At 45.5% G+C, this 20,177-nt stretch overlaps 4 protein-coding genes across 5 annotated transcripts; 3 read left to right on the top strand and 1 right to left on the bottom strand.

The window, feature by feature from the left end:
• Positions 1–466: 466 nt before the first annotated feature.
• Positions 467–2,045, top strand: LOC101069442 (chymotrypsin-like elastase family member 2A). Its single transcript, XM_029843154.1, has 7 exons — positions 467–500; positions 586–680; positions 786–892; positions 1,017–1,048; positions 1,471–1,616; positions 1,694–1,844; positions 1,933–2,045. Exons 1-7 carry the CDS (start codon positions 467–469, stop codon positions 2,043–2,045), a joined length of 678 nt encoding a protein of 225 aa, XP_029699014.1.
• A 1,105-nt stretch (positions 2,046–3,150) lies between these two features.
• Positions 3,151–4,811, top strand: LOC101064638 (elastase-1-like). Its single transcript, XM_003968014.3, has 9 exons — positions 3,151–3,217; positions 3,304–3,398; positions 3,497–3,603; positions 3,700–3,828; positions 3,903–4,039; positions 4,115–4,260; positions 4,398–4,547; positions 4,643–4,666; positions 4,749–4,811. The coding sequence occupies exons 1-8, from the start codon at positions 3,184–3,186 to the stop codon at positions 4,655–4,657; spliced, it is 813 nt and encodes a 270-aa protein (XP_003968063.2). The 5' UTR covers positions 3,151–3,183; the 3' UTR covers positions 4,658–4,666; positions 4,749–4,811.
• A 1,160-nt stretch (positions 4,812–5,971) lies between these two features.
• On the top strand, positions 5,972–8,327 carry LOC101069212 (elastase-1-like). 2 transcript variants are annotated; one of them, XM_029842707.1, is made up of 8 exons: positions 5,972–6,099; positions 6,165–6,259; positions 6,345–6,451; positions 6,554–6,682; positions 6,765–6,901; positions 6,979–7,124; positions 7,573–7,773; positions 7,852–8,327. In XM_029842707.1, the coding sequence occupies exons 1-8, from the start codon at positions 6,066–6,068 to the stop codon at positions 7,864–7,866; spliced, it is 864 nt and encodes a 287-aa protein (XP_029698567.1). In that variant the 5' UTR covers positions 5,972–6,065; the 3' UTR covers positions 7,867–8,327. The 2 variants fall into 2 exon arrangements, with proteins under 2 accessions (XP_029698567.1, XP_003968084.1); XM_003968035.3 differs by having other exon boundaries at positions 5,984–6,099; positions 7,624–7,773.
• A 1,683-nt stretch (positions 8,328–10,010) lies between these two features.
• Positions 10,011–19,331, bottom strand: csrnp1b (cysteine-serine-rich nuclear protein 1b). The gene is made up of 5 exons (XM_003968013.3): positions 19,027–19,331; positions 13,483–13,675; positions 11,593–11,852; positions 11,224–11,520; positions 10,011–11,149 (listed from the first exon to the last, which is right to left on the bottom strand). Exons 2-5 carry the CDS (start codon positions 13,655–13,657, stop codon positions 10,241–10,243), a joined length of 1,641 nt encoding a protein of 546 aa, XP_003968062.1. The 5' UTR covers positions 13,658–13,675; positions 19,027–19,331; the 3' UTR covers positions 10,011–10,240.
• Positions 19,332–20,177: the final 846 nt, after the last annotated feature.

The following is a 20,177-nucleotide window of genomic DNA, read 5'->3' as shown; positions in this document are numbered from 1 at the left end:
TTCTATGTCAAACCCATGTCTTTCACGTCTTAGAGAACTAAATACAAATACTGGTATGATCTAAAACTCTCCTTTCTCATTCTAATCTGTCGACTTTAAGTGGAAATTTTCTTCTGTTGACAGTTGTCAACCCGTTATCACATTTATCTACAGGAAAATGAAGGGGGAATAAAAGAAAACATTTAATCTAACACACCTGTTCAATTCCCACCCAAATAACAACTGGAAACTATAGTTTATTGAATGGATTTTTAAAAAAAAAATTACATTAGACTTTAAGAGAATTACAATAATTCCCTTAACATTGGAAAGGAATCTAATTTTTGTTCCAAGTGTTTTATCCACTATTACAAATAAAATGGAGGCTCTTGTCAGGTGATTTGTTGTCCAAGACTTTATGAAGGTCTTTGAGTTTCTTGCCAGTATAAACACAGAGACACTGTCAGTGTTCCAAGGTACTGTCAACATGATTTGGCTTGTGGCTTTCCTGTCCTGCATCGGTAACTATAACACCTACAAATCCTTCTTTTTTAGTGCCATTGTTTCTGCTTTAAATGCTGTCTGTATATTTATGTCTTCATGAAGGTCTGATTGTTGCTAAATCATCCCCCACCTATAATGGGGACAATGGGACGGTGGTTGGTGGCCAAAATGCTGAACCCAACAAATGGAAATGGCAGGTAAGCATCTGTGCTTTTCACATTCAGCTGAGAACATCTGTCCCATTTGAAATAACATCAAGTCTTATCACCATCTATTGGGTCATTGTTTTATCACCTGGTCAGATTTCTGTTATGATGGGCTCTTATGACTGGAATTTGTTCAGCCCAGTTTGTGGAGGAGGTCTCATTGATGCCTTCCACATCATGTGGTCAGCTAGCTGCATCATCAGGTCGGTCCGCTCACTGCTCTTTAACACTACCAGCATGTCAACTACCCAATCCACTTGGGTTTGCTACATTAATTTCATTATTCAATCTAAGCACAGTATGTTTTGTCTTTGCTCTCCCCATCAGCTCAAACCTCCATGATTACAAAGTGGTGGCAGGTCAGAACGACATTGATTCAAATTAAGAGAATGAGCAGTCCTCTGTTGAAAGGATTATTATCCATCCAGGGTGGAATGGTGACATTGGCAATGGGTATGACAGAAGATTTACAAGATTTATTTATATAGCCTTAATTTAAACCTAGAAAAAAAAACTAAGCTATGCCCCCCCCCCCCCCCCCCCAAAAAAAAAAAACCAAAACAAAACAACAACAACATTGCTATCATGAAACTGAGTCAACCTACCCAGGAAACTGGCTACGTTGCTTTTGCAGAACTTCCTGCTGATGATCAGATGTTGCCTCATGGCTTCACCTGTTACATCACCGGCTGGGGGGTGACTGACAGTGAGAAAACAGTTGTACATTTTTGGACAAAAAGACTCCTGCTGCCCTATTATTTTCACTGATGCTTTTCCACAGTGTGGGGCAACACAGCTCACATCCTCCAAGTGGCCCCTGTATCTGTGGTGGAACATCCCATCTCCTCCCAGCCTGAGTGGTGGGGAAGTATGGCTCAGAAAAATATGGTCTGCGCAGGAGGCGATGTAGTCGTAGCTGGATGTCAGGTACTTTTAATTACAGTATTTTCTTTTCTGTTAAATTGAAACTTTGAATGTGACATACCTTATTTTGACCCCTCTAGGGTGACTCTGGAGGTCCCCTGAGCTGTTTTACCGACAGGGCTTGGAGAGTCTACAGCGTTGTCAGCTACGGTCCGGCTGGGATGTGCAACCAGTATAAGAAACCAACCAGTCTTCACCAGAGTGTCTTCCTTCTTAGACCGGAGCTACTCAGTGAGCCTCCTTCGGCATAATACAGTTATGAACATTGGTCTCAATTTTAGCTGTGTATTTCAAATCTTTTTTACTGTAAATTTCCTAGGTTACCAGATCTTGAAGAAACATGTTGTCCACACTGTCACATGGAGCCACTTAAATAAAATGAAATTGCATCACAGCTTTTGCGTGTTTTTACACTGTATGCTTTCATTATAAGTACACATTTCTTGACACCTCCAATGAGCTTTGCGGACTTTTTCTGGCAATTGTACCATTGAGTAGGCTGAGAAAGGTTATGATCCTCTCGTATATTGTGAGGCAACTTTAAAATACCCAAGTGAAAACAGGGACTGTGACAAAACTGAAATACTTTAACCCCAAAAATGCAACCAGAGTGGATATAAAATTCCTTTACTGAGTCCCTCAAACCAAATCCATACTTAATCTGACTTCTACTGTGAAAAGATGGTCACAGGGAGCACTTTATGGGTTTCAGAATAACATTTTATCCAGGTCTTTATTACATTGTAAACACAATAAGTTTTAAGGGTGTTGGCAACCCTCTTCAGCTTGTGCCATCAGATGCTTGGGCCTGACAAAAGAAAGCTAATAAATTATGTTACCAGAAATATCAAGTACCTGCGTAACATCCGTGATTCTGTCACCCGGTGGTATTTGATTAGCTATCGTTGTAAAGGCTCTATGAGGTTGCTTAGCAACTGTAAAGAATTTAACCCAATTTGTGAAATCCTTATAAATGTTTAATAGAAAAGTATTGTGGTAGAAGTGAAGCTGCCTTTTGTCAGAGTGTTATTATTAATAGTAGTAATACTGTTGCGTCATTACTGTTTAACATACAATGAAAAGACATTATCTTTGTACAAAATTTTAATTATACTGATAACATTATGAAAATACTGGTTTTAAATACAATAAAGACCAAGAATATTCGCTTTGAAGGGTCTAACCCTTCAACATAAGTGGAGTGGAACCTTTTTTTCTTCAGGTATCGTATTTATCTATGTGAACATGATGAGAAAAACATTTAATCTAACATGTGAGCACATCTGTTCTATTCCCACTCCGATAAGAAACACAAGCTATGGTTTATTAAGTGGATAAATATTTTAAATCCCATTTTATGGTAATTATAATGATGCTTTTGACATTGGAAAGGAATCTAATACTTGTTTATGTGTTTTTCCTCACGCTGTATTGTAAACTAGATTCATTTGAGGAGAAATGACAAATAAAACAGAGGCATTTGTCAGGTGACTTGTTGCCAAACACCTGAAGGTCTTCTCACCAGTATAAATACAGGGACACTGTCACTGGTCTACAGCAGTGCCCCAACATGATTTGGCTTGTGGCTTTCCTGTCCTGCATCGGTAAGTCTAACAACTACAAATCCTTCTTTTTTTAGTGCCATTGTTTCTGTTTTAAATGCTGTCTGTATATTTATGTCTTCATGAAGGGCTGATTGGTGCTAAACCATCCCCCCCCTATAACGGGGACAATGGGAGGGTGGTTGGAGGCCAAAATGCTGAACCCAACAAATGGAAATGGCAGGTAAGCATCTGTGCTTTTCGCGCTCAGCTGAAAACATCTGTCCCATTTGAAATAACATCAAGTCTAATCACCATCTATTGGGTCATTTCTCCCCTCAGATTTCTCTTCAGCTGGGCTCTTATGAGGATGGTTATTTCTCCCACATCTGTGGAGGAAGCATCATCGATCCCTTCTACATCATGACTGCAGCTCACTGCATCATCAGGTTGGTCCTCTCGCCGCTCTTTAAGGCCACCAGTCTGTAATCAACCTGATCCACTTGGGTTTGATGCCTTCAATTGGTCTCTTCCGTCCCCCTCAGTTCAAACCCCAGGGAATACCGAGTGGTGTCAGGTGAGTACAACATGAACGAGGATGAAGGCAGTGAGCAGTTCAGTTCTGTGGAGAGGATTATTGTCCATCCCGGGTGGACTCACGAACTTGGCAACGGGTATAATGACTGCAAAATGGTAGAACTTTGGCTTTTGTAGGCATGATTTAAACTTTGCAACATATGTGCTGCAGGAATGACATTGCATTAATGAAACTGAGTCAACCCATCTATGACAACGGCTATGTAGGGATCGCAGAACTTCCTGCTCCAGATCAAACGTTGCCTCATAATTTTGACTGTCACATCACTGGCTGGGGATACATTGACAGTGAGGACACACTTGCAAATTTGGAACCCCATATTTGGACATAAATAACTCATTTTTGCTGATGGTTTTCCACAGTGTGGGGCACCTCACCTCCAGTCCTGCAAGAGGCTCTTCTTCCTGTGGTGGAACATTCTGTCTGCTCCCAGCCCGAGTGGTGGGGCGTCATCGCTCTGAAAACGATGGTCTGTGCAGGAGGGGACGGAGTCCTGTCTGGATGCCAGGTACTATTATTTACAATATAATTATGTTTTCATTTGGTTGAAAGGGATTAGAAATACAATATTATTATAATTAAAGACAATAAACCTAACATCTGGATGTTCTTCTTGGGTGTTTCCATATATTTCTTACCCTTTAGGGAGACTCTGGAGGTCCTCTGAACTGTTTCACCGACGGGGCTTGGAGAGTCCACGGCGTTGTCAGCTACGGCCCGGCTGGCATGTGCAACCAGTATAGGAAGCCAACCGTCTTCACCAGAGTGTCTTCCTTCCTCGACTGGATTTACTCTGTGAGCGTCATTTGACATAATACAGTTTTTAACATTGAACATCACAATTTCAGCCATGTAATTCAAACATTTTCTATTTACTGTGCGTTTCCTAGGTTACCAGGTCTTGAAGAAATTAAGTAAGCCTCTTTTTACATGATACAAGTCTGATCCATCCCAATTTTAGCTGTGCATTTAAATGTTTCTCTGTATGTTTCCTAGGTTACCAGCGACTGGAGGATATATCACAAAGAGCCTATGAAATAAAACAATATTGCATCACAACTTTTGTGTCTTTTTACCCTGTATATTTTCATTGAAAAGCAATACTTCCTGACTCCTCAAATGAGCTGTGCTGCCTTCCCTGGAATTCTCTCCTGTCGGATCTTATATATTTTGAGATGGAACCTGTATTGAGACAGTGTTGATCCTTTGACCTCCCAAAGTGGGACCGCAGTGGACATGCAATGCACTGACTAAAAGATTCAAACCAAACACCAATCAATTTAATTTCTAATAGGCAAAAAAAGCCACTTCTTGGGTGTAACAATATAGTGGTTAATATCTTATGTGGTGTACTTGCAAATCTATACAAGCATTTAAAAAAAGTGCACAAGTGGTCCAGAGATATCCAACAATAGTAGCAGAACACAACAGACATAAGAAGAACAGTAACAATTGTGCCAGACGACTGCTACCAACTAAGTGTACAGACACAATTCAAGCATGATCGGACACTCAGTCGTTTACTGTTGTCTATACGGGAAATAAAGCCGCAGAGAAGCTCCAGACCATAAAAGTCAATAGGACAGAGAGATCGTAAAACTATACAGCTACTTCTAACTGCTGGTACCAACAGCTGCGAGACACAGCAAGCACTCAGACGATCAGACAAAACTAAGAAGTGATGATGACAGAAAAATCGAGCGTCTCGTATGGTAGCTAGCGAGCGGTGTTTGATTAGCTTTCCTTGAAAGCGTTCTCCGAGGTTGCCTGGGAACAAAGAGGGGCATGTTTGGGGATAAAACGTTTGAAACCCTTCTTTGTAGCATTAATATTAATACCATTTGTTATATATGTATATGCACAAGCTTGGCAATAGCATCCAATGATAATATCAGATTATAAATACAGATTTTCTAACAATGTCCATCATTTTCCTCCCTTGTAGGTTAGTATAGTTCTATTCTGTAGACACATTGTGAAACCTTGTCAATGAGTAATTTAAGCTATCGAACATTTCTCAACCATGTGAAATCATCTGCTCTTTTCCCACCTGATAACAAACTGTTTTTTTTTAAAATAAATAATAGCACAATGATAGATTTTCAGATATTTCCAATTTAGAGATTGCATTTTTAAAGAGAAAACAATTGGTTCAATGCATTTTATTTATATGTCCAGGAAAGCAGGAAATCCTCATTTATCTAAAAGATTGAAGCTTTGGCAGGTTATCTGTTGTCCAACACTTCATGAAGGTCTTCCAGTTTCAAACCAGTATAAATACCAACCACTGTCAGGGTTCCACAGTACTTCAACATGATTTGGCTTGTGGCTTTCCTGTCCTGCATTGGTAAGTCTGGAAAAACATGACCTTTCCAGGGCTGCTGTGTTCTCATGTTCTTGTGTTCCCCACAGGGCTGATTTGTGCTAAACCGCCTCCTATTCATGAGGTGGACAATGGTAGGGTGGTTGGAGGCCAGAATGCAGCGCCCCAAACCTGGAAATGGCAGGTAATAATCAGTCGCTCAAATTATTGATTCTTTTTCCAGAAACGAGAAACTCTGACCTCCTGTGGGTCTATTTCCACCCTTTCAGATCTCTCTTCAGCTGGATTCTTATGGTGAGGGGTTCTTCGGCCACATCTGTGGAGGCTCTATCTTTAACTCTTACCACATCATGACTGCTGCTCACTGCATCCTCAGGTCAGATCACCTATGAGCCTTAACTCCGCCCACTTGTACCACACCTGAGTGCATTCCTGCGATGTAAACGCAGTGTGTTTGTGTCTCTCCCATCCTCATCAGCTCAGACCCTCGACAGTACCAAGTGGTGGCGGGCGAGTATAACCTGGATGAGGAGGAAGGGAGCGAGCAGTTTCTTCCTGTAGAAAGGATCATTGTCCACCCTGGGTGGACCGGTGACCTTGGGAATGGGTAAAGTGACAGAAAATTACATCCCTTCTTAAAAACAAATCCTCAGTGTGAGTTGTTAAACATTGTCCTCTTTTTCATCTAGAAACGATATTGCTATTTTGAAGCTAGCTGAACCTATCTATGACAATGGCTACACGTCTTTTGCAAGACTTCCTTATGCCCATCAGACGTTGCCTCATGGCTTCACCTGTTACATCACTGGCTGGGGCCGCATGGACTGTGAGACTAAATACAATATTGGGCCCTCTGTGTAGTCTAGATAATAGTTATCCATCTTCTCTGACTCTTTTCCACAGATTGGGGCACCACACCTTCAATCCTGCAAGTGGCTCCTCTACCTGTGGTGGAACATTCCATCTGTTCCCAGCCTGAGTGGTGGGGAAGCATCGCTCTGGAGACAATGGTGTGTGCTGGAGGGGATGGAGTCGTGGCTGGATGCCAGGTACCAGACAGCACTGGTGTTTACTGTCCAGAGGAGGCATGCATGCAGAAGTGTTTAAGCTACAGACACTTGATTAAAAGTGAAGATATGGTTCTAATTTCACAGTAAACTTATTAATAGTTGCACACATATCAAAGAAAGCGCTGCATGTTTACACTACATAAGGAATTGCGCCTATCAGATCAGAGGAACATCTAAAAATATGGAATGAATCATTCTTTTGAGACAGAACACAGATTCTTAAGGGTCCCAAAAGCCAAAATCTTGTCTTTGGGCACAGAATTTGAAGGCAAACTGCAAATATCACGTAGAAAGCTCAACACTATAAAGGCAGTGTTTACTGAAAGGTGTACTGTGGACCTTTGGGAGGACGTTAAAATATTTCAAGTGGTCATTTACTTGGTAAGCTTTTGTGCTCATGGAACAATAAAGGCAAGCATCTGTGCAGTCTTCACACTGGACCGTCTGCTCTATTGTGTTGCTGCTGCTGGTCCTCCAGGGCGACTCTGGAGGTCCCCTGAACTGTTTTGTGGACGGAGCCTGGAGGGTCCACGGTATTGCCAGCTACGCTCCCTCCGGAAGTTGCAACCAAGTGCGAAAGCCCACCGTCTTCACCAGAGTGTCTTCCTTCGTCGACTGGGTCTACTCTGTGAGCGTCCTTCGCCTTTGCTATAAAGTCTAAATGATATATTTTCACCTTTTTCTAATGTTTGTCTTTGTTTTCCAGGTTTGCCACCCCTAGTGAACCATTCTGTCACACAGAGCCAACGAATAAAAAAGCTGCAAATAAAAAGCCAAATAAAGAGGAATTCTTGTCTCAAAACAACCAACAAGGGACGAGGGTGGCGCAGATAATCAGGATATTTAACTTTCCAACTGTTATTCCACCATTCTATTTTCAAAAAAGGGGAAAAATTTTGACAAAAACAGCCTGGAGGATTTAAAAAAAACATCTTTATTATTCAGAGGGGCGGGCTGTTGAAATGACTAAGATGACAGAAACTGTTCTTCAACAGCGGGTTTAAGTGTGAATTATGTAAAAAATAAAGCAGCTTTGTTTGCTCTGCAGGACCATTCAAGCAGAATTATGTACAACGCAAAAGGCAAAAAACAAGTAAGACACGTTCTTTGAAAATAAGGATTTTAAAAAAGCTGTACTGTAATACATTACATCGATAAACACTCACTGTTGCCATTTCTTCATGGGAATTGATGGATTTTGTACAAGAGAAACAACAGTTTGCTTGTAAAAATCAGTGCCCTCTTCGTGGCTTGGTACACCCATTAGATTAGGAATTTTAAAAAACAAAAAGGCAAAAAAAAAGCGAATAATACATTTCCGACGTGCGCTGGGCACTTTTCAAAGTATACAATTAATCAGAACATCTTTAACAAACAGGACCTGCATGCATTATGTTGTAAAGGGTCCAGAAAGGCTGCGTGAACAGCTGTAGGAAGGGTGAGATATGTACAGAAACGCTCTAGTGTCCTCAACCGCTCACCCGTGACCTCACCATCGCCTCTGTAGGTTCCAGCTCTTCAATTTCCAGGGGTCAGTGCGCAATAAAAGATTGTATAATATATGCAACTTCTATCCACAGAAACCCCCTTTTACAATGTGTAATTTATAGCCCAAGTCACAGACTTCTGAAGGGTTCAGAATACAATCAAATAGATCTTTGCAATTTAGTTTTAGTGGCATTTTGCTAAAAATCTCATACCATAAGTTCGCCTACGAAAAATACTCAGAACATGGGAGATTAATAACCTCCATAAGTATACCTTTCTCTATAATTCATATATATTACAAAGTTTGTCCCAGATTGAAAATGACTCATTTGACTTAATAAAATATTCAATTTGTAAGTGATTAGAAGTCTTTTTTTTTCTACTTTCTCCAACCTGCATAAGTTAGTTACAAAATATTAGTCTAATTCTCTAAGGTTACATTGTAGGCAGCAACACAATAGATGCACAATTTAGTTTCAGTGATTAGGGAGATTCCACAGTTTTCAGTCCCAAAGCTTAAAAGGAAGCCTCGGCTTCCCCTGATAAGCAGGCACATCCAGTAAACTTCAACACCCCGTCATATTGCCAAAAAAAGAGACTTAAATTAAATAATTAATGAAATGATGACAAAATAACTTACCAAAAACAAATGTTAAATGAACAAGTGAAACAAGTGAATAGATATTAAATACTTTCTGTTGGACCCGTGGTCCCGTTTCCCGTAGCAACACCTACATACACATGTGTGGTGGAAAAAAATAAAATTAAATGAGAGGAAGATTGCACTTTCAGGTGAAAACGTCAAACCACAGTGCTTACCGAGTGAAATTAGGCTTTGTCTGAAATAAATAGAACTCATTGAAAAGGAAATAACTTAGAAACAAAAGCAACTCAGAAAACACAGCCACAGATTTGTGATGGTGTGAACATTTTTTGAATGATCTGGCTCATAAATAAGAAAATTTAGTGGCAAACTGTTGAATCGACCCCACGCGAGCGAAACAATGCCTAGAACTACTTCCGCAGATAAAGTGCTAATCGAGGAGCTTTTAGAGGGATATTTTTGTACCATGTTAGACCCTTTAGGGAGATCCTCAGCATCTGAGTGGGGTCCAAAAGGGAGGACATGAGCTGGACTACATTATGGTTTGACTTGGTTTTCGTATGAAGGCCATCAGAGCAATGGTCGCCACACGCTGCCTCCAAAAGCTAGAAAAATATCCCTGAGGTGCACATTCAGCTGTGTTGAGATCCCCACCCTGGCCCCGCTGAGAGCCCATTTCCTGTTAAATGGCGAGTGGTTGGTGGCGGTTTGGTTCGATAAGCTTACTTGGGAAGTGAGGGCCGGCATCGGGTTCTACGGGGCGTGACCTTATGCTTCACGTCCTTATTTTTTTTTTTTTTTAATATTCAATCTTGAATCACGAGCTGCCATCTCACACGGCAGGAATCTCTAACCGCTTTGCTAACATTTTGAAGGCAAGTCTGGATTCTAACATTTCAGGCAAGCAGGAAATCACAGCTTCCACCCGCATCGCTCAACACTGACGTTTCGTGTGCGTGTTCGGTACCCCTCTTACTTTCTTGCACTGTCCACAGAAATTTCCTCAGACTTTCACAGATTCCATCACAGACAATTCCATGGCTTCCTCCAACAGCTGATTGTCCGTAAAAGCGGCGGGGGGTTCTGGGACGGACTCTGAAAGGCCAATCAGTGACTCCAAGAGGCACGTCCCCGGGTCGCTTCCCGGTGGGAGGCTGGGATAACTAGGCAGTTGAAAGTGAAACAAGTTGTCCATGTGTTCGTATTCTTTGAGGGAGTTGTAGAGCGAGCTGGGCCCCAAGCAGGGGAAACCGTCAAAGAACTCCAGGTCTGACTCCGAGGAAAGGCTCAGGTCCATGTTGTAGCTCGCAGAGCGGTCGACCGACGGCGAGGGCGTGCGCGGCACGCTACTGCAATGGAACAGGGCGTTCGCCTGGTTGGCGTTCTCGTCCAAGAGTTCTGAAGCCGCTGTGGCTCGATTGTCCGTGTGGTCGCCCGCAGAGTCCAACAGTCCAGCGTGGATATTGTCGTTTTCATCGGCGAAGTCCACCATGCTAAAGCTACTGAAAGCCTCCGTGGACGACTGCTGTTCTTGCCTTTCTTCGCGGCACTTTTCTGCACGGATCCCGCTGTCATCCCCATCAATTTCCAGCCGGCTGTGATGCCCGAGGAGGCTCTCGCCCGCCTCGGAGTCCTCGGTCTGTCCCGAAGTGTCCGACTCCGCCATGTCGCTGCTGCAGCTGTTCTCACCAGTCGCCACCAGTTCCGAGCCCAAAGGGAAGGCCGACGCTGGCGGAGAGGCGGAACTTTTCAAGTTTCTCTCTTTATTCTCCTCCCTGGTCTTCTCCAGCTCCAGCTTCATGATAGTGTGGATGTAATGCGTTTGGACCCTGTTGGGGTTGAACTCGATGCGACCTTCCGTGTTGCCGCAGCCGTCCCTCGTGCAGCCACATGGGAAAAAGGAATGATCCATCTGTGAGGAGCCAAGGTTCTGTTAGTCACGGGCGGTTTTGTCAGACAGCCCAGTGATATTCTTGCGGCTCTTACCTGACACTTGATGCCAGCCAGGCTGCAGCCACATGTCTCCGGGTCACAGAAGCCCTGGCAGTCGCAGCCGCAGTTCTCCCTCGAGATCCTCAGCTCATGAAGTTGCTTCTTCTCCTCCTTATCGATCTTTTTCACGCCGGCCGCTTTGAGCAGTGCGTACCGGCGTTTGGGAGTGTACGGCTGCAGGAAGGAGCCCTCGTCCAGGTTGGCGCCGCTGATGTCGACATCGTGTTCGGGGATGTCGTCCACCGTCAGCTGCTCGGCCTCTGCGCTCTCCTGAGTACCGTTCTTGGTCAGCTGAGGAGAAGGACGAGGGTTAAACCACGATCGTTTGCGCCAACTTTGTACGCCTGAAGCTGAATTGCTCACCATCATCTTTAGAGCTTCCAGCTTCTCCTCTCTGAGTCTGTTGAGGAGCTTTTCGCGGCGGAGGAGGCGCTGCTCCACGGCAAACTCGGCCAGAGTGTACGTGCGGAGCACACTGTGGCGCTGCTGCATGCCAAGGGTGCATCCTCCTCGACTGGGGACGCTGGTGAATCCTTGGCAACGCGGGAAGAAGAAGACGGTCACCTGGTCAAAGGTCACATTGCCCCGTCGCGCCTTTTTCGCTTTCTTTGGGATGGATGTTGCTACGGAGGGAAAAAGATGCATTTTAAATACACGTCAACCAAAAATGTATTTTTCTTTCAAATGCTACTTTTATGCGCCACTAGATGGCGCAAAGCTCCACTAATTGTCTTGTGCGCAAACCCCGCTGAGCAGAGTGTCAGGAACACCCCTCTGATTCATTGCGCCGGTCCTTAATGGATCCTTATCCTGCAGCCCATTAAAACACAGCTAATGAGAGCCTTGCACATTTTCAGCCTGTTAAGCGAGAGCAGAACTAACAAGAATCCTTTTAAACCGGCTTGTTGTCTTTTTCTTTTTTTAAGCCCAGGAATTTCCCCTCGGTTGCCAAAACAGAGACGGAATCACCGGAATCACAAGCTGGTGACAAGATTTTTCGGGGCTGCCGGAAAAGGTGGAGACTGAAAGGGAAAATTGCCTGTCACCGACGGTTCCCACAGACGGGACGGGAGTCAAACCTCTCCAGACAAACACATGCACACGCACATAAAACCCATATGGAAACCAAAGTGGAAGCACGTGTGGAAAGAACTCAATCAATTATTCAAGTTTGCTTAGAAATTCCATTTGAACTGCCCAGGAATATTCAAAGTTTTTCCTCCGCTGAAGTCGCCACATGTGCGGAGGATTACTTTTATTTTGCGGTGGGGAACTCCTATTTTCTCAGACGTGGTGTTTTGCTTGGCCCCACCCGGAACAATTATCCGCAAAAAAAAGCAGATGGGAAAGAAAATAGGCGATAACTGCAGCGTGGCGCAGCAGAATCAGCCTTTCAGCCCGACGCAGGTGCAGACAATGGCCCCACTGTACCGTCTGATCTGTCACGGGGGGTAATAAAGAAACTGCCAGTCTCAGCTTCACATCCATCAAATCCACTCGGGCTTTTGACACTTACAGGAGGCAAATGACACCTCGCCATAAATAATAGCTGTGCTGGCTGTTTTTAGCAGTTTAATTCACAACGGATGACAACTTTCGCTCCAACACAAACAGCAGATTTTAAATGGTCTGCACAATCTGTTCTTTCAAATGTCTCTGCATGCCTTCTTTTCTTCATTAGCCAACAACCCCCCACCCCCGCTCCCTTTTGTATCCCTTCGCCCAGCCTCTTTCAGCACCTGTGCTGGGTGCACGCCTGGGCTTCAGACAAGGCTCTGTGTGTTTCCAGTCCTGGCAACCAGCCACCCTTCTCTTCCTGTCTTCCTGCACCAGCACCCTGGAAACCTCACAACTGTGTTTGCCCTTAACCCCGCAATCACTCTCCCATCCAACCGCTCCCCAAATGGCGAGCAGATGCGTCCGCGTGCAGGCGGAAAATAAGAAAGACGCTCGCACCAGATCTCTGACGGAAAGGTGAGGCTCTTCACGGACGGCGAGGGTGCAGCGTGAGCAGATGCTGCATAATGTGATTAGCTGTTTCACAACTTCAGGGCATAAAATTAAAAGGGGTGCCGACATTGTATCTGTGACTGGGTTCACAGGCTAAGAGCTGTCTTCTTATTTCACCACCTCATATTTACAAGGTTGCAGTTTAAGTCTTGGTGGAGCAGAAAACATGGGGCAAGAAAATGCATTGGAAGCTCTCATCAGGTCAGAGCAGATGAGTGGCGATGCTGGAAGAGTAGTACTCACTGTTATAGTTTGTTGCTGGGGAGCTCGGGTTGCTGGGATTGGAATCCAGGGTGTCTGAGTAGCAGCTCTCCCCCTCCGAGTCCCAGCCTGAGCCGGCTGAGGAGAGGGAGGAGGGTGAGGAGTAGCACGGGTCCTCGTCCACCTCCTCGAACTTCCTCTTGAGAAGCCCGCTCATGGTGCTAGCTGGAATAATCTGCAGAAAAGAGCAAAGAGATAGGACGACCTTGACGTTAAGGCTGCACGGAAGCTACAGAGAGGTTTCAAATGTTATTGATATTAGCGGCCCTGTGCTTGGCCATCCGAGACCAGAGCAGGCGCATCTCTGGCTCGCGCTACATGCTGCTGGAAGTAGTAATAAACCACAGAACAGGAAGCAATCAATCAGGCCAATTCACATAAGTCAACAATTACTGGACCCTTCAACCTCTTCTTAATCTCATCAGCTCTGCAAATGCATTGATTGCCAGGAGGGACCAGGCACAGATGCGAACAAGCGATCGTTATATAAGCATCTAGGCCCTAACCACCACATCCTTATTACCTGTCCAGATCTTTCTGTTTGTGAATTCAAACTTGCGGTTTAAAGATCATTCTGTCCGAATCTGACGCACCGTGCAGACGTTCGGCACTGCACGACACACATTCCGGTGCTGCCGTGACATCACCCAATGCGTGTGAATTCCCAAACAGCACCTGGAGGCGGTAGCGGATGCGTCATGACAACAGAGAGGATGTTTCGCACGTTTCCTGAGAAGGCGAGGTGCCTGCTGGACAAGAGGGGCCATTGTCGAATCGCCAGCAGAGTTTCTGCAGGCCTAAATGGGAGGGAGGGGCTGGGTGGATGTGTGGGTGGAAGGGACTGAGCAGAGAGGGGAGACATGCTTGGGCGCTTGTCCAAAAGGCACTCCCATTGATGATGTGGAATGGGAAAGAAAGCTTTTTACACCACACATAAAGTCATCATTTTAACATCAAACTGTTTATCCTCCTCGGGATTCTGGCCAAATCCCTCGCAGCTGCGCATCCATCTATCAGTTATTTTTAGTTTTGCATGTTCAAATATTTGCTTGGCAAAACCTCCCGTTTTGTACAAATGTTTATAGGGAACCACCGAATGTCATTGCGGCGCTTATTGTTTCATCTTTGGCTCGTTAGACCTTTTTAGGGAGGCAGCTGCGAAGGAGAAACCTTCAAATTAGTGAAATGTACGTCCCAAACACGTCAGCTTCTAGACCAAACACGGCTTATCATCAGCCTGCTCACAGATCATCTGTTGTATGTGCGTAAAGAGCAGGACACACCCATGCCGGGTGATCCAATGGCTCTAAAGCAACGCTATGGGTCGCCTGCATGGCTGCTTTTCTTATCAGGGTATTATGCAAGTGTCAGCAGTCAGAAGAGAGAGAAAAAATCCGCCCAAGTATGCAAGGAGGGGGTCATTTTCAGCAAGCAGTGTGGAGCAATTATGCAAAAGCGGCGCTCTCTGACGTAGGTTTTTAAAAAGACATCAGAGTCAAGGACAGGAGCTTCATTCCTCTACATGCACACATGCAAGGTTTACTAGGATGGCTGGAGTCAGATATTATTGGTTACTGTGCACATAAGATGAATGACTCACCCTGTAGTAGGTCAGAGCTGCTCATACACAACAAGCAAAACTGCTTTTTTTAGATTAGTGACCCAGTGGGAGACATTTGTGGAAATGCCATTCACAGCTGCTAATATCGCCACACTTCCTGATGTAATAACTTAGCTGGACAACAAGTGTGTTTGGCACGCTGCTCCAGCGTGAGGAAACGCACACGGGTTTGCCTTCTCTTATTTTTTTTATTTTTTTTAGCCATCTCTCCCAAACCACCCTCTGCACGTAAGGGAAAATAAAGGAAAACAAAGCTGCGAGGCATCCTCGAGGGAGTGCAGGGCGCCAGCTAAGCAAAGTCTTTTTAATTAGAATCTGCAGTGAGGCAGAAGAGCAGGAAAGGGATAGAGGAGGAGGCAGCGGTGTCAGAACTGGGTCATTGTCTCTTGACTGCAGTCTACCTGACACATTGATTTGTTAATCCTGTTCAACGGGCAGAAACAATGGCGAGAGGTTAATCCCGGCAAGGGGACGGCTTGTAGTCAATCTGGAGCTTCTCAGCCTGCTCATTCCCCGAACAAGGCCAAGAGAGCAAGGAGAAGGAAGAACAAGGGACCGAGGATTCTGGGGGGGAGACAATTGTGCATTGACTCATTTGCAAGAGGAGGAATGCAGGGAAAAGACAGCAGATAAAAGAATTCACAGGCAGCTCCCGGGGAAAAAGCAGTGCCTGCAACTGTCTCCTCCGAATGGAGAATGGATGTGATCGGACAGCCGAGGCGGAGAGGGAAGCGCAGCGTGTTTTCTCCGCGCGCTAAATTATGCATCACTGTCATTCCATCAACCGCGCACAGGCAGGCAGATAAAGAACGCAGCCGCCGAGGTGCTCCCCAGCCGGTTGTCACGGCGTTGGGCAGATAAATCTCCAGCGGGGGGATTTGTCACCAGAAGCGCTACACAGCAATGTCAGATGCATAACTATGTCAGAGGAATGAGATTATTTTGGATCCTTTTGGCTGCGCACGGTTAATCAGACAGGATCCCAAATGATCTTTATTTCAGCTTCTGAAGATGAATCCTGAGTTGAAAACTTTATAATTAAATGATGTTTAATAGTGGAAATTGGAGGTGAATAATTACTAATCACCTAGATAAATGGGATTTCTGGCTGCCTCCCTTCTAATCCTAACGCCTTTAGGTCCAGGAGAATCCAGAAACGATCTGTGCAACTGGGAACACGTGCAGAGGCAGCATCCAGTCTAGCGTGCCCCCTCTGCCCCCGTCTGCTCAACAGGACAAGTCAGAGTTGACTTTTCCCTGTTCCGCCACCTGTCTGGCCTATTTTGCCTCCGATAACCGTGTGGGTGGCAGCAACAAGTCTGAGTAAACTTAGCCGGCAGAGAGCATTGACATGACGTGCTGACAGCCCCGACGCAGTGTCTGAATGACTAACTGACTGAGTCAAGTGCTCGTAAAATGTGATAATGATGAGCCTGGGAGTCTTCCTGCCTGTGTGCGGGCGTGTGTGGACAGGCCTCGCGTCCCTCCAGGCCCCTAGGTATTGTTCTTCTCACCTCCCTCTCTGTCACTATAAACGCCGGAGCTAATTGATCAAAGCTGCGAGGTGACGGCGGCGCTGGATTTCAGCACACTTGCATGCTGGGAGGACGCAGCAGCTGAGCCGGTGCACAGAAGCGCTCCGCCTGCTGGAGGAGCTGCCGTTTTCCTCCTGCCTGATCCTTGTTGTCCTCAGTCGGGACCCGGAGCCGGCCGTGACGACACCTCTGAAACATCCTGCCCCTCCGACTTGACCTGCGTGCACGCTGGCTGTAAAAGCAGAGGTAGCGAGAAGATGGGAGGGAGGACCGTCGAAAACAAATAAATAATGTCATGTCTCCCAGCCGCAGGAATTCCATCCTGGCAGGGCTGCTCGTTCCCGTAGTGGGAAAGAAACACAAGCTCTATCCAACCCAGATGTGTTTTCTACCACTAACCACTGGAAAATCTTACTCCCACAAGGCAGCTGAGCTACCTCCACGCAGCCACACCTGGCAGGGTATTAGCTTGCACGTGTGGCCGATGCACGTTCGGCTGTCATTAATCTGTAAAGCAGGCTGGGCGATGGCCTGCAGGTCAGAGAGTCTCTTCTCTTACTGATTTACTGGGAAAGGAGGGTTTTACGCGCTACTGGCGAGAATCTGTGCAGGGACAGACCTGAACTGTGACCAGTTCCAAACAAAGGCAGAGTTGAGCAACTCCAAAGTTAAGAATTCCTTTGCAATATTGCAGCATGTATCCTCTCTCTATATATGTGTGCATGTGTGTGTGTGTGTGTGTGTGGAGGAAGGGAGGACGTGGCTGCAGGTTCAGGGGTCAAGCTCCAGTCTGGGACACTTGCAGCATGGAATGCTGGGAGAAGACAAAGCAGATGGGAGCTCCCTGCTGCTGTGTGGCAGACTGTCTCTCTCTCTCTCTCTCTCTCTCTCTCTCTTACGCACACACTCGCTCACCCTCCCTTCACCCATCTCTGAGCACAAAGTGTGGGGGCCATCCTGCGTGACCAAAATGAAGCAGGCAAAGACAACCTTGTCTGAACCCGGCACGACTTACATAGAGGCGCACATGAAAGCGAGGGAGCCTCTCAAGGTTGTGAAACGTCCCCTGCACAGCGCAGGAAGTGGCGGTCCGGTTAATCTGTCCGACAGCTGCACTCACCACAAGGTTAGCTGTGGATCATTTGATTAGGATGTGATGGGACTTTTATTCATTTAATTTGCAATTTATGCTTATTTTTCAAGTCAAATCAGCAAAATTGGCTCACAAGAATGAAGATAATTGGTTATAAATTGTAAGACTTAATAGGAATAACATATCACAGAAGTATAGATAAAGAGTTATTTGACTGCACATTCCAGGGAAATGGATAGCACATGGATTTCACGACATCAAGTGCTATATTCCTTTCCTGTAAACAAAGGATCATTCAGTTCTCTGTAGCCTGATTCCAGAAAACATGATTCTAAAAAATATCCGGATGAGGTCGCGCTAGAGGCGCCTGCGTTCCCTCAGAGGCTCCATCAACAGCAAGAAAAGAAAGAAACCTCGGATTATGGCTCATTTTCGCGTTCGAACGCATTAATATCGGCTTCAAATGAGGCACTCGCGCCGCATTTACGCGCTAACGGAGATGACATGCGGAGAAAATAATACAAATCCCAACAATGGAAGCGCGCACACCTGGTTCACCGGCGTCTGCGCGCTCAATTGATCATCACAGGAAAAAAGAAGCTGTACGTGGAACGATCGGGGCCATGTTCCACAGCTCTCGATCGCCATGATTAATGCAAATTGGAATGACAGCAGCCCTGTCAGCTGTGCTCACATGCACTGCCTTCAGGAGTCGCTCGAGTTACAAGAGGCGCACCAGCACCGCGGAGGTGAGAGAGAAGAACTCCACACGGACTGAATACACAAAGCCGACTTCATCAACACTTTGCACAAACGAATCCACAACAGAATGGGTGAAAAAATTAAACCCAAACGCGCCGATAGATTTAAAACTCCGCGCTGACAGCGACGGCCGAGCTGGGAAGTTTCCGCAGAGCACCATTAATCAGTGATTGATATCTAAATCAATAGTGGATCAGCCGGATTGGGAGAATCTCGCCTGAAGCGACAAGTTGCGTTATTTTATTTCCCTGATCCTTCTGGGTAACCCTTGAGCAAAAGTGATTGGCACAAACTCGTTGGCAATAATGACAATAAAGTTAAAAAAAGGAGAGTAAATATAAAGTGATTATTTTAAAGTAAATAACACTTGATCGCCTCGCACAATCACGCACATATCACACGATTTTAAACACAAAGGAGAGGAAAATAAAGTATGATTATACCCCCCCTCCTCCTCTGAGGTTAAATACCCCAATAACCCCGACAGCAAACTCTCCAGCCTGCTTCGTACTCACCACCAATTCCAGTATCCGATCACCATTAGGGACGAAATAACGCTGGGTGACAGTGGAGGTAATCCGAATAAAACACGGCTTCTGTGCCCCCCCACCCTCGCGGAGCGTACAGTAGCTCCTCGGTGCTATTGTCTGGCTCTCCGGGCGCACGGAGCCTCCGTACCAGCTGAAGCGCTTCCCTTGTCTGTGCAGACTACCGAGAAGCGCAGCCTTTTTCGTCAGTGGAAAACTCCCTCCTGGCGTCTGACGCAGGCGGTGACACAGGGAGGCTGCCCACGCTGCTTCCTGTCTAATGTGACTCTACCCACCGTGGACAGGAGGGACACGCTCCTTTGGCTGAAATCCTGCTGACCACAGACAGAAAGCCAGTCGGATATTAACTCTCAGTTCGCGAAAACCGAAATTAATTGTGGGAGGAGCGGCCGAACAGCTGATTTCCAGTCAACAGGAAAACGCTGTCGGAACACTAAAATTATGACTCAGGTGAATTTGATGCGGAACACGCGTCAAATTCTCTGTTAGAATCAATCTGACTTAAAAAAAAAAAAAAAAAAAGCACTTGGAGAAACTCCAAGCAGTCAGTTTTCCAAATATCGTGACAACGTATACAGGCATTAGTGATAAAAGGTTACACAACATAAAAGGTTTCTAATAGGTCTCTTTGGCAGATCAAAGGTCATTGTCACCAAAAGCCATTGTTCCTTGGCCCATTATTTCCTGAAAGTTTAATTAAAACCTGTACATGTTATTTAGCTCACAACAGACAAACAGACAGCCATCCAGCCAGACACACAGACAGCCAGCCAGACACACAGACAGACAGCCAGCCAGACAGAAACGATGTCTGTCACATAACCTCCAAGGCAGATGCTAATATATTTGGCCAATCCACCGTAACCCTGGTCCCTTGAGATACGCCCCCATGCTACATGCTATCATGCTAGTGGCTCAAACGTGTCTTGAAAATAAGCTTCCGGTTCATATATTAATAGCAGGAGGGATATATTGGAATCTAAAATGGAGTGTAGTTGCATTGGTTCTAAAAGTTGCGGATCTTCAAAGAGGGAAAAGTGCTCCTTTGTGTCAGCTGTCAGTGAACGATTTACTCGTGACCTCCATGCGTCTCCGCACCAGCGGAGGTTTTGTGGTCG

The sequence above is a fragment of the Takifugu rubripes genome, chromosome 10 (genome assembly GCF_901000725.2).
Source record: "Takifugu rubripes chromosome 10, fTakRub1.2, whole genome shotgun sequence".
Classification (NCBI taxonomy): domain Eukaryota; kingdom Metazoa; phylum Chordata; class Actinopteri; order Tetraodontiformes; family Tetraodontidae; genus Takifugu; species Takifugu rubripes.
Note: the sequence above shows the minus strand (reverse complement) of the source record. Positions and strands in the feature narration are given on the sequence as shown.